General features: G+C 38.5%; 1 protein-coding gene across 1 annotated transcript in view; it reads left to right on the top strand.

Moving 5' to 3' along the window:
• Positions 1-1,541: 1,541 nt before the first annotated feature.
• LOC133987311 (NLR family CARD domain-containing protein 3-like) overlaps positions 1,542-12,562 on the top strand; it is a 36,825-nt gene continuing 25,804 nt past the window's right edge. The window contains exons 1-5 of the mRNA XM_062426628.1: positions 1,542-1,545; positions 1,722-1,976; positions 3,624-5,415; positions 6,275-6,451; positions 7,275-7,451. Of these exons, the coding sequence (XP_062282612.1) occupies positions 1,542-1,545; positions 1,722-1,976; positions 3,624-5,415; positions 6,275-6,451; positions 7,275-7,451 (2,405 nt within the window). The remainder of the gene's footprint in view (positions 1,546-1,721; positions 1,977-3,623; positions 5,416-6,274; positions 6,452-7,274; positions 7,452-12,562) is intronic.

The following is a 12,562-nucleotide window of genomic DNA, read 5'->3' as shown; positions in this document are numbered from 1 at the left end:
GAAAGATGCAAAAGACAAAGTCAGAGCTCACCTGAAGAAGAAAAGCCTTGATCAGTATGAAAAGGAACAGCATCAACGTGAGACTGACACAGAACTCTATGAGATAAAATCTGATAAAAACAGGGAAGATGAAGATAAACCTGTACAGATTAAATACGACGCAGTAGTCGGTCTTTTAAAGAAAAACAAAGAGAGAACAGTGCTAACGGTGGGAGAGGCTGGCATTGGAAAAACATTTCAAACAAGGCTGTTCATGGTTGACTGGGCAAAAGGGAAATCCAACAAAAACATAGACCTGGTAGTCCCACTCTGTTTCAGTAAGTTGAAATCAAAAAGAGACAAAGATCAAAGCATGGAGGATTTACTTCATTTATTCATTAGCATGAAACAACCAGTACTTTGCTACTATGATGAATGTAAAATAGTCTTTGTCCTTGATCGATTGGAAGAATGTGAACTTCCTCTTGACTTTGAAAACAACAAGGATCTGTCTGATATGAAAGAGCCAGCCTCGATGGATGTGCTGCTGACAAACCTCATCAAAGGGAATTTGCTTCCCTCTGCTCATCTCTGGATAATCTCTCAACCTTCAGGAGTTGACAAGATTCCTACACGATATATCCACAAAGTGACACAATGTAAAGGTATGAAATTATGATAGTAACATTTTTCATGGCTCTTTTTAATCACTCACATTTCATGATCTGTATCATGTAATTATTTTGGTCACACTGGGAATATAATTTTGATTAAATTATTTATTTATTATTACATTTAATAATAAATAAACTATTATTTCAAATATTTTAAAATTTTACTTAGATTTTTTGAATTAGAAAACCCAGAGTGAAATGTTTTTTTTAACACTGGTTCACTGTGAATGAATTTATCCTACTTTGTTCAAAACTATCACTTTAACATATGATTGCAAATAATAATTTTGATTATGAATTAATTAATTGTTCAGTTAATATTCTTGATTAAGAAATTATAAAATTTCAAAAAAACAGTGAAAAGGTTTATCACTGTTTGGTCTGAAACAATTAATCGATTATTAGAATTGTTGCTGATGAATTTACTATCAATTGACTAATCAATTAATCGACTAATCATTGTTAAAGATCATTTACTCAGTCAGCATGTATTGTTAATAATTATCACTTGAAGGAGACGGTTTAGACCTGCTCTATGTGTAAAGTGCCTTAGTGCCTATTAATCTGCTTAACTTTGCTTTGTCTATTCAGAGACTTTGAAGCGGCGGCAGCAGCTGGTATCAAACCTGAAGAAAAGATCTCAGGAAAACCCTCACAAAGAAGATATAAATCATCCAAACCAGAAAAACACAGAGCACATCCTGAAAGAAGACAGAAGTGTTGAGGTCAATGCTGAAGAGAAAAATGGACAGACTGTGGTGAAATCAGTGACACGAGTGAATTCAATATCTGAAATCTTCAAATGTGAAAAAGATCAAACAGTTAGAATCGTGCTGACCACTGGAGAAGCTGGTGTTGGAAAATCCTTCCATGTACAGAAATTCACACATGAGTGGGCTCAAAATGACAAGTCTTCATTTTTCACTTGGTTGAAGGGGGTACTTGTTGGCAAAGCCAAGGGTGATCTAGAGGTTATATTTCCTCTCAGACTGTCAGAGCTAAATTTGACAAAAGAGCAAAAAGTCAGTTTGTTGGGACTTCTAAATGATTGTTTTAAGGAAACCAAAGACTCTGTAATCTCCAACTATGAACATTTCAAAATTGTCTTTGTTTTGGATGGTTTGGACGCTTTTGAACTTCCTCTTGACTTTGACAACAAAGAGACCGTGACAGATATCAGAGAGCCAGCCTCAGTGGATGTGCTACTGACAAACCTCATCAGAGGGAACCTGCTTCCTTCTGCTCAGCTCTGGATCACCTCCAGACCTTCAGCTCCTGAAAAGCTGCCTGATGAATTTGTGGACAGAAAGACACAAATACGAGGTAAGTGTATAAAAGTAGATGAAGGCTGTCAAAGCTTCATAAATAAGTACAATCACATTCAAAGCAAACACTGGCCGACAAATATCCAAAAATACTCAAAACTGTCATTAAATAAGAAATTTAATTTTATTGATGAGGATTATTGTAATACAAACGAACTACCAGTGGCGGATTTAGATATGAGTGACAATCCCAGTAATCATTGGTGTTATGAACAAGAGTTTGGCTCAAGAACAGGACACAAGCTGTGTCCCAATTCAGGGGCTGCATCCTGAACGAATTTGAACACATTTGAAGGCCGATTATGTCACAACTTCGCGCGAAGGCTGTCCCAATTCGAAGGCTCTTTCGAATGCACTTCTTTTTGCTCTTTCTCTCTTACTTTCGCGGGCCTGGGCTTCAGAAATCGTGACGTAACGGTAAGGGCAGGAACATCTGGTGACGCAACCAGGAAATTCTCCGAAGGCTAGACCGTCCCATTTAACAACGGTTGATGTGGCCTTCAGAGGCACCTCAGAAGGAGTCGCCTTTGAAGGCCGGGTCCTTCGAAGGATGCAGCCCCTGAATTGGGACACAGCTACAGAGCGGGATAATGAGTAAAGAAGTGTTTATTTCTGGGTTTATTCTGATGGAGGCTGAGGTCAGGGGGGAAGTGAGCTGCTGGTAGAATGGCGGGCGAAAGAGTGGTACTGGTGTGGGCAGGATGAAGTGGGATTAGATTTCTGGCAGGCTAAGTATAAGGTGAAGGTGATCCTGAGGCACAAGGAAAAATAAGGCTAGTAAACAACTAAAAAAGAACAAATCGTAGATATGAATGAAAATAGGAGGGAATTTGTTCATATATGGCTTCTTCTGGAGGCCCATTGCGTGTCAAGTGTTCTGTGTCTTAGCTGCCATAGATTTTCTATGAAATTGTCAAAACTAAAATTCCACATTAAATTTACAAATTAAAAAGCCAACATGTCAGTTTAAGACAGCAAAAACAAATTGGGATTCATTGATTGGCTCTATTCAGACTATTGATCCCTCAAGTCACTGTACATGGGGCAATGGAATACAAAAATAAATGAATCCTTAACCTTCCAATCCATTATTGTGTTCGATTGAACACGGAGGTGAAGGTCTCTGTCGCCCAGTGATGAGCCTCCAAACTTGGTGGGGGGAAAAGTTTCACGTGTGCTGTTTGCCTCCCTAACCCTCTATGGCATGAATTATAGTTTTTTGAAGAAAAAAATATTTCACCCCAGTTTTTGGGAGTTTGGGGAGTCCTTGTTGATATATAAATCCTAAAATGTGTAGTAGTACCTTTGATGGGGCCGCTGTTGAGTGATTAGTAACAAGATAATAATTACTTTTAGAACTACTTTCTCAGCTGATTCTTGAATGTTTAAACACCAGAAAAATTACAAAACAACATGAAGGATGCATGAGTCCATTTGCTCAGATCACTACCATGGCAGTCTCAAACAGGGTAGCATGGCAACTTTACTACTTCATTTAACTACTACATTTAAATCATGTTTTAAATGTTGTATACTGAACAAATCAACAACCACTTAACCCTGTATGAAGATTGTGTCCTAAACATTAAGTCACAACTGTTGGATCATTTCTGTTTACAATAACTGTAAAATGTTTTCCTTACAGAGAGGCCTGACATCACAAGTAAACGGAAACTCAAATCTCAGCTCGAGGAGCTATTTAAACGTGTGTCTGAGTGGATTGATAAGCAGGAAACATCTGCCCTACTGAATGACATCTACACAGATCTCTTCATCATAGAAGGTGAGAGGGGAGATGTCAATCGTCAGAGTGAAACCAGACAGGTTCAAGATGCAAATCTTAAACAAGTGAAAGAAGAAACACCCATTAAATATTGTGACATCTTCAAACCTGCATCTGGAGAAAATACACTCATCAGGACTGTGCTAACAATTGGAGTGGCAGGCATTGGAAAAACATTTGCCTCAATGAAGTACATGCTGGACTGGGCTGAGGGTACAGGCAACACAGACATATACTATACATTTCCACTTCCTTTCCGGGAGCTGAATTTGAGAAAAGACAAAGAACATAGTTTTGAGGATCTCATTCATCAGTTCTTCCCCGCTATGAAGACATCAGAAATAAGCGACTATGATAAGTACAAAATCCTGATTGTCCTGGATGGCCTTGATGAATGTCGCCTTGATCTTGACTTCAGCAAAAAGGACCAAGACCATGTAAAGTGGACAGATGTGAGAAAGCCAACATCAGTGAATGTCCTGCTGACAAACCTCATCCAGGGAAACCTTCTTCCAAAAGCTCAAATCTGGATCACCTCCCGACCTGCAGCATCTAACCAAATCCCTGCTAAAATAGTTGACCGAGTTACAGAAGTACGAGGATTCAATGATGAGCAGAAGGAGGAGTACTTCAGGAAGAGATTCAGAGATAAAGATCTGGCTGAAAGAATCATCTCGCATGTGAAGAAATCAAGGAGCATCTATATCATGTGTCACATCCCAGTCTTCTGTTGGATCACTGCAAAGGTTCTGGAGGACTTTGTGAGCCGAAACCAAGAAGAGGGGATGCCCAAGACTCTGACTGACATGTACATATACTTTCTTCGGTTGCAGTGCAGACAGGCAAATGTGAAATACGGTGGAGGTGAGACAGATTCATGCTGGAATAAAAGGAACAAGGAAACAATCCTATCTTTGGGTAAACTAGCTTTAGAAGAGCTAGAAAAAGGAAACCTTCTCTTCACTGAAGAACACCTGAAAGAGTGTGAGATTGATGCAGAAACTGCAGTTTTCTCAGGATTATTGGTCCAGATTAAACGAGAAGACTGTGGGCTGTACCAACAGAAAATGTACTGCTTTGTACACTTAAGCATTCAAGAGTTCCTGGCAGCTTTTTATGTCTTTCACACATTCAATAACAAAGGTGAAAACCTGCTTGCCGAACCTGCTTTAGCTGTTGCAGACCCGCCTGCATCAGACATTTACAAGACAGCAGTGGACAAGGCTTTGGAAAATGAAAATGGAGACTGGGATCTGTTTCTCCGCTTCCTTCTTGGACTTTCTCTTGAGACTAATCAGAGTCTACTGCAAGACCTGCTGAACAAGACAGAAAATAACAACAAGACCAACAAGGAAACAATTGGGTACATCAAAGAGAAGATCAGGGAAGAGATCAGTGATGCAGACAAAAACCTCAATCTTTTTTACTGTCTGAATGAGCTCAATGACCACTCTCTTGTGGAAGAAGTCAAAAAGTACCTCCACTCAAAAACACAGGCATTTGAACATTTCTCTGCCTCCCAGTGGTCAGCTCTGACTTTTGTGCTGCTGACATCAGATGAGAACCTTGATGTGTTTGATCTGAAAAAGTACAAGAAATCAGAGAGCGTTCTTCTAGGAATGTTGCCGGTGGTCAAGGTCTCTAAAACTACTTTGTAAGTAATTAAAGAAATATCTCTCTTGCAAATATGATTTTATGTTGCTACATACAGCATTAAATATAAATCTTTACATGGCAACAAGTAGGCTTCATGTTTTATGAATACAAATGGTAAATGTACCTCACTTTGTGTACCTTTTTTAGGCCCTACAGGAGGTTTTAAGTTATGCTGTCACAAATCTATTGAGCCCTCTGACATTAGCCCTCTGACTTTGACCTAATGTTGTTAAATGCCTGTGAGTTGTACACTTGCCAAAAGTAAAGAGTAGATACCCATTGCTCAACCAGAACTTATATCTACATCGTATCTGCTCAGGCTAATTCATAGTGGCTGGACCCACTGGCTTGATAGACAGTTTCCTCTGAATTGTATTACCTGGTCATCAGTCCAGTCACCATCCCTGTTTATTCAGATCCAATAATCTCACAATTGGAACGTTTTCCACACCATTCTCCAACTTGATAACTCATATTCCATTGCATGTGGTCCAAGACACAGGACACAGGGGCTTCCAGAGTCCCAGAACCACCTCCCTTTTTACTTGCTCCCACACAATTAAAAAGCAAGCTAACACTGTTTGGCTAGTTTCTAAGTCACATACAACTAACCAGCATGTTATTAGTACTGTATCTAACCCAAGAGGAACAAATAGGGCCATTAGCAGCTAACTTCAGTAGTTAATGATTCTGCAAGCCAAATTATTAAACACACTTGGTCAGCACAACAGAATCTTCTTATCTGGGGTTTTCCTGAATCAGCAGTGTTGGAAATGAATGGGGGATTACAAATTTGTAGCTCCACTAGTTGCACATTATGACTTTGATGGTGGTCTGATTAGAAATATGTTTCATAGGCTGAGTTGGTGTGAGCTCTCTGAGGAGTCCTGCAAAGGTCTGTCATCCAAAGTCCTCAACTCTACCTCCGCTAACCTCACAAAACTGGACCTGAGTCATAATGATCTGCTGGATCCAGGTGTGCAGCAACTTGCTGATGGTCTGAAGAGTCTCCGTTGTAAACTGGTGACTCTCAAGTAAGTGTACATAACATTTGCTATACATTTGATTGTTTTATGGAGCGACAGAAAACCAACACAATATCAACATTGGAGATAGGAGAATGCTATGTTTAGATTGAAGTTATACCAAAGTGCAAAAAAGTCAGATGAGCAATTAAGTAAATGTTTTGACAAAATTAAATATGCATCTTTGGAGTACAGCGTAAACACTCACAAAGTGAGTGCTTCTTTAAAGACTTGCCACATGTATTTTTGAATTAGGTTTTCTTACTTGTGAATACCAGTTTCTCTTTGGTCTTCATAAAAAAACACTTATATTTCTTGTTAAATAATAAAAACCTTACTGGTAACAGGTAACAAAATACAATCCAAATAGGCCTATAAGTACTGTTAATATCTCAAATAATAACAAAAAAAACCTTTAAAAAAAAATTAACACAGTTCATCAAAAGATAACAATTCATCATCAAACATTTAGTTTAGATATTTAAAGCTGCTGAAAATAAAAGTCTGACGAACGTCCAATTAGGGGACACTTTAGCCTTTATTGTGAAAGTACTTAGCATCACCCATTATTTTCATAGATCAGGATACACACCCGGGCACTTACTCCACATTAGGGTCTGTCTGTCTGTCTGTCTGTCTAGATATTTCTGCCAAATGCAATGCCTGAATTCAAAGCAATGTGTTTCTCAAAATGTATATGCTAAATTTGTCAACAATGGCATTGTGTATATATTTGATAACCAGAAAGAGACATTTTCATAATCATCTCTTAAATTAAGGCCTGTGTCTGTGTTTGTGTGTGTGTATGTGTTTGTGTGTGTGTGGTTTGCAGGCTGTCGGGTTGCCAGGTGACAGAGGAAGGTTGCTCTTTCCTGGCCTCCGCTCTCAGGTCCAACACAGCCTCCCACCTGGAACACCTGGATCTGAGTTACAATCACCCTGGAGAAAATGGGGTGGAGATGCTCTCTGCTATAGCTGAGGATCCAAATATGAAGCTGAAGACACTCTGGTATGTTAAGATGTCAGGATCTCTATTTGTAAATCTAAATAGAGTGCAGCTATTTCTCCTAGAGCAGGTTATGGTCTACTGTACATCTGCACTAAGACAAAATCTTGTGACTCATCAAGTTCTGTCCAATTCAGAGTTTCATACATGACTTTGTAGTTTGTAATAAGCTAAGCTAAGTGGTTGCATCATTGTTCATACAGACGTGATACTCAGCACTGATTCTGACTGTTCACTTCAGGATAGGGTTGCCAACCATCCCTTGAAAAACGGAATTGTCCCGTATTTAGAAACAAAATTACAGGTCCCGACAGATTTCTGTTAAAAAGATTTGTTATTTTGCACTAAAAAATAAATTGTTGAATAATACTTTGTTTTCCATGTATTCATATCACTCAAAAAAATGCATTGAATTAGGTTCAGGTTCGAGTCAAATAATTTAAAAAATCGTTTCACACTACTTTCCGTCTGTTGCTAGTCCAAGCTGTGAAGTTAATTTCAGTACAAAGTTAGCCTATACAAGCACTGCACATAAGGTGTATGTGTTTATCAGCCTTATTGTGTATTGCAGCAAAGTTGATAATGGTGATCTCGGTTGAGCTCCACTTCTAGAAGCTACTGATTCCTTCAGTGACAGTGGTGGTTCATTGAAGTCATTTCATTTTGAGGTTCAGCCTACAACCACAGGATCCAGCTATTTTTGGAGAAAAAAAACAACTCTGATATGCAGGCTAATTGTTCTTCAAACCACAATTTCTGTGGTTTAAACAACAATTTTTTAGACAAAATAGGAGAGCTCCAGCTGGTTAATCAAACACTAAGTTTTTGTTTTTATATTAGTAGTGAACATTTTAAATACTACCAACACTTTGTTTTTGACATTGAGCTACTCACACAAAAAACATCTCTCCCAAACACTTTAGCTGCCCTGCTCCCTCTCACTGAACATGCCAACAGTTAGCCAGGGTGCTAATTTACTTGTACTGGTGACAATGACAATAAAGGATCTATTCTATTCTATTCTATTCTATTCTATTCTATTCTATTCTATTCTATTCTATTCTATTCTAAAGATAGCATCAACTGCGAAGCCTATGCAACAAGTGTTGCTCTGAAGTATAGGAACAGTAGGTAATTATAGGAGGTCTTATGGTTACCCCCCCCCCCCCCCCCCCCCCCCCCCCCCCCCCCCCCCCCCCCCCCCCCCCCCCCCCCCCCCCCCCCCCCCCCCCCCCCCCCCCCCACCCCCCAAGGCAGTTGTTAGGTAGCAGTTGTAAAGTTGACCCATGATTGAACCATCTCCTCTCCATACCCCTCCAGGTACTACAAATAACAGCAAATATAAAGGCTTTTCTGACTTCTTTTTCTAACTATTGTACTGAAGTTGGACATTTCTGTTTGTTTCTTCATTTTGTACAGTTTGGACCATGGTGGAGAACATCGGTTAAAGCCAGGGATGAAGAAGTGTGAGTCTTTTTATGGTTTACAATGTTTTGTCACTTGAGTATAGACACTAAGCTGATTATGATGTGCTTTTGTCACCAAACTGCATTTGGTGGATTTAATAATGTATACACTGTAATTTTAGTAGTTTAGTTGAAAGAGTTACATGATGGTTTTACCATGTGACATCTGTTTTTAAGAAAAGATTGTTGGTCATTTTGAAGACACTACAGTGACCTTTGATGTTTTTTGTGTTGGTGATGTTTTCCATGAAAATGTGGTTATTATGCCTGATGAAGTCAGCTATGCTATTGGGAATTTGGCATTAAATAAATCTTGTGGCCTTGATCAGATTACAGCAGAACATCTGAAATTCTCTAGCTACAGGGTTTCTGTTCTACATTCTTTGTGCTTCTCTGGAATGTTGATGCATGGCACACTACCTGGCTCTATGCTGTCTGTTTTGCTGGTGCCAGTAGTTAAAGACAACACATGGAAGATATCCTGTACTGAAAATTACAGGCCCATTGCTCTGGCCAGTGTCTTGTCAAAAGTGCTTGAGAGAATCCTGCTAGATAGGCTACAGGAATATATAACCGCCGCTGATGAGCAGTTTGGATTTAAAAATAAACATGGCACTGACATGTGTATTTATGCTATGAAAGAGGCTGTCAGTAGATATAGAAAACAAAACTCTACCATGTTTATGTGCTTCCTAGATGCCTCTAAGGCCTTTGATCGCATTAATCATGGGAAATTGTTTGCAAAATTACGAGAGAGGGGCCCCTCTTTATTTATTGCAGGTTTTACATTTCTGGTACCCACATCAAACCATGCAGGTAAGATGGGGTAACATTACAACTGAAACCTTTCCAGTGACAAATGGGGTTAGACAAGGTGGGATTCTGTCACCTATGTTGTTTAGTTTGTATATGGATGAGCTCTCTAAAAGGCTTAAAGGGTGTAGGACAGGCTGTATGGTGGGAGAAAAAGTTGATTAATCACCTACTGTACGCTGATGATTTGGTCATCATGTCTCCATATTCTGGTGGTCTGCAGCAACTTCTTAGAGTTTGCTCAGACTACGGAAAGCAGTTTGATATCAAATTTAACTCTAAAAAGAGTGTAGTTATGATTATAAAGACTGAGGCAGACATGAAGAGAATATTACCCTCTTTCCTCTTGGCAGAGAATTCACTGACTGTTGTGGACAAGGTGAAATATCTTGGTCACATCATCAGGGATGACCTGAGTGATGATGATGATATACAGCGAGAGTACTGTAAATTGTATGCACAGGCAAATATGCTGTCACGAAAATGTTATATGTGTTCAGATGATGTTAAAATTGCTTTGTTTAAAGCCTATTGTACTCCACTGTATACTGCCCACTTGTGGTGCCGTTACAGTAAGGCTAAATTTAACAAACTTCGGGTGGCATATAATGATGCACTGCAAATCTTGTTGAAGCTCCCTAGATGGACGAGTGCCAGTCAGTTGTTTGTACACAGCAATGTTCCCACCTTCGACGCTCTTCTTAGGAATTTTATGTTTACTTTTATGGTGCGGCTGAAGCACTCTACAAATGAAATTATTATGGCTTTAGTCATGCCTAAAAAGAGCAGTACCTGCTATTTCTCTAGTTTTTGGAGGCACTGGAGAGGGGGTTTTTATGTCTTTTAGATATGTTTTTTTTTGTTTCTTTGTGTGTTGTTTCTTGTTGTATGTGTGTTTTTATGGACCGAACTGGTCTGAAATAATGATTGAATTGAATTGATTTTATTTTTTTCAGATCCAAATCAAATTCATGTCAACTTCTCTTGAGACATACTGTATGACACATCTTGTTTTTTGTTGTTGTTGTCTGGCTCATTTAAATTATTTTCAATGTTTCACAATCTTTTAACTCCAGCAATACATGAAACATGCTGAATTATATGTTCCTTGTTTCTCTATCAGATTGTGAAGATCTGAGGCTTGATGAAAACACAGCAAGCAAAAGGCTCATTCTGTCTGAAGGGAACAGAAGAGTGAAAACTGTGGAGATTGTGCAGGAGAAGAAGTTACGACCTGAAAATGAAGGCAGGTTTAAGAGGAGTCAGGTGTTGTGTGAGGAGGGCCTGACAGGAGTCTGCTACTGGGAGGTGGAGTGGAGTGGGATGGTCGGCATTGCAGTGGCATATGAAGATGTGGGTAGAAGAACATGGGACAGAAATGGTGGCCTAGGATGCAATGAGATGTCCTGGAGTCTGCTGTGCTCGAGGACCGGATATAAAGCCATGCATGGGAAGGTTTCCAAAGATATTAAAGGGCCTCCCTGCCGAAAAATATCAGTGTTTCTAGATTGGGAAGGTGGCACTCTGACTTATTACAGGGTCTCATCTGGAGAGCTGAGCCTCATACACACCTTCAAAGCCAAATTCACAAAACCCCTCTACCCAGGTTTCTGGTTTAAGAAGGGCTCTGTGACTTTGTGTGAGATCAACTGAAACTCTCTGTGATGGGAAAAAGTGTAATGTAGTGATCACTTGATGCTTCACTTGACACTTTGATAGATTAGCAAAAGCATACATGCATCAGTCATGCTCTACTACTGTACCTGTTCATACTGTAAATGAATATATTAACAATGTAGCCTTTTTTAATTTTAAAACTAATTCTTAGTTTTTCTTTATCTACATCTAGTTTCTTTACGTTCGAAATGTTTACACCTTTTTTATTACAAATGGGTTTTTTTCATGTATATTGTGTTCACTGTAAAACCTTCATGATACTCCAGAGGAGAACTATTTTACAGACTTTTTACAGACTTTTTTTTATGAGCTGATAAAACTGCTGTGTTATTTTTACTTCATATATTTTGCTAAATCGATGAAAATAGAGCAGAAGGTAAACCTGCTTCTGATGGGAGCAAACGTAGTTCAGCTTTACTCCTGTCACTTGTAATAGTTTTATTTTACTCAAGTTTCAATTCAGTTCAATCAGTTTTTTTTCTACAATGTATTTAATGTTAAAATGCTTAAACATGTGTCAGACTGTAATAAAACTGTAAACTGTAATAGAAAAACAAAACATAAAAGATTGTTTGTTAACTGTATGTGATTGCCATAATGTGTTGCCACAGTTGTTTTAATCTAATGGATGATGAGGGATTTATTTTTGGAATATGTATATGCCTTGTAAGATTGTAAAATAACTGTAGATAGAAATAGTTAATAATAACTAATATGATTCTAAAGTGTAAAGATTGGAGAGGTTGTTGGTTTCTGTCATTGATGTTATGTCTGAAAAATGCTGTGATGGAAAACAATTATAACAATTCCATTATTGATCTTAACTGATCTGTATGTGTGTGTGTATATATGTATAACTGTTTACAGCAATTTCCATTGTAAATACAGTATTTTTCTTCCTTTGTCAGTGTTATTAATACCGTTTTTTTATATTATACTATCTTGAACATGTTTTCTTTTTATTGTATTCTACTTAAATTTAATTTTTGTTCATGTTTACAAAAAAAAATGCTACGCGTAGCATAAAGGTGGCAACCGATACATTGAACAAACCTGTATTGTATAATGATAATAAAGCTGAACCTTGAACCTGATCAACATAAGGTAAAGTTATGCTTCTTTGTATAATGTGTCTCACCATATTGGAGGACAGAATTG

The sequence above is a fragment of the Scomber scombrus genome, chromosome 10 (assembly GCF_963691925.1).
Source record: "Scomber scombrus chromosome 10, fScoSco1.1, whole genome shotgun sequence".
In the NCBI taxonomy this organism is placed as follows: domain Eukaryota; kingdom Metazoa; phylum Chordata; class Actinopteri; order Scombriformes; family Scombridae; genus Scomber; species Scomber scombrus.
The sequence above is the reverse complement of the archived record's forward strand: the minus strand, read 5'-3'. Positions and strand labels throughout refer to the sequence as shown.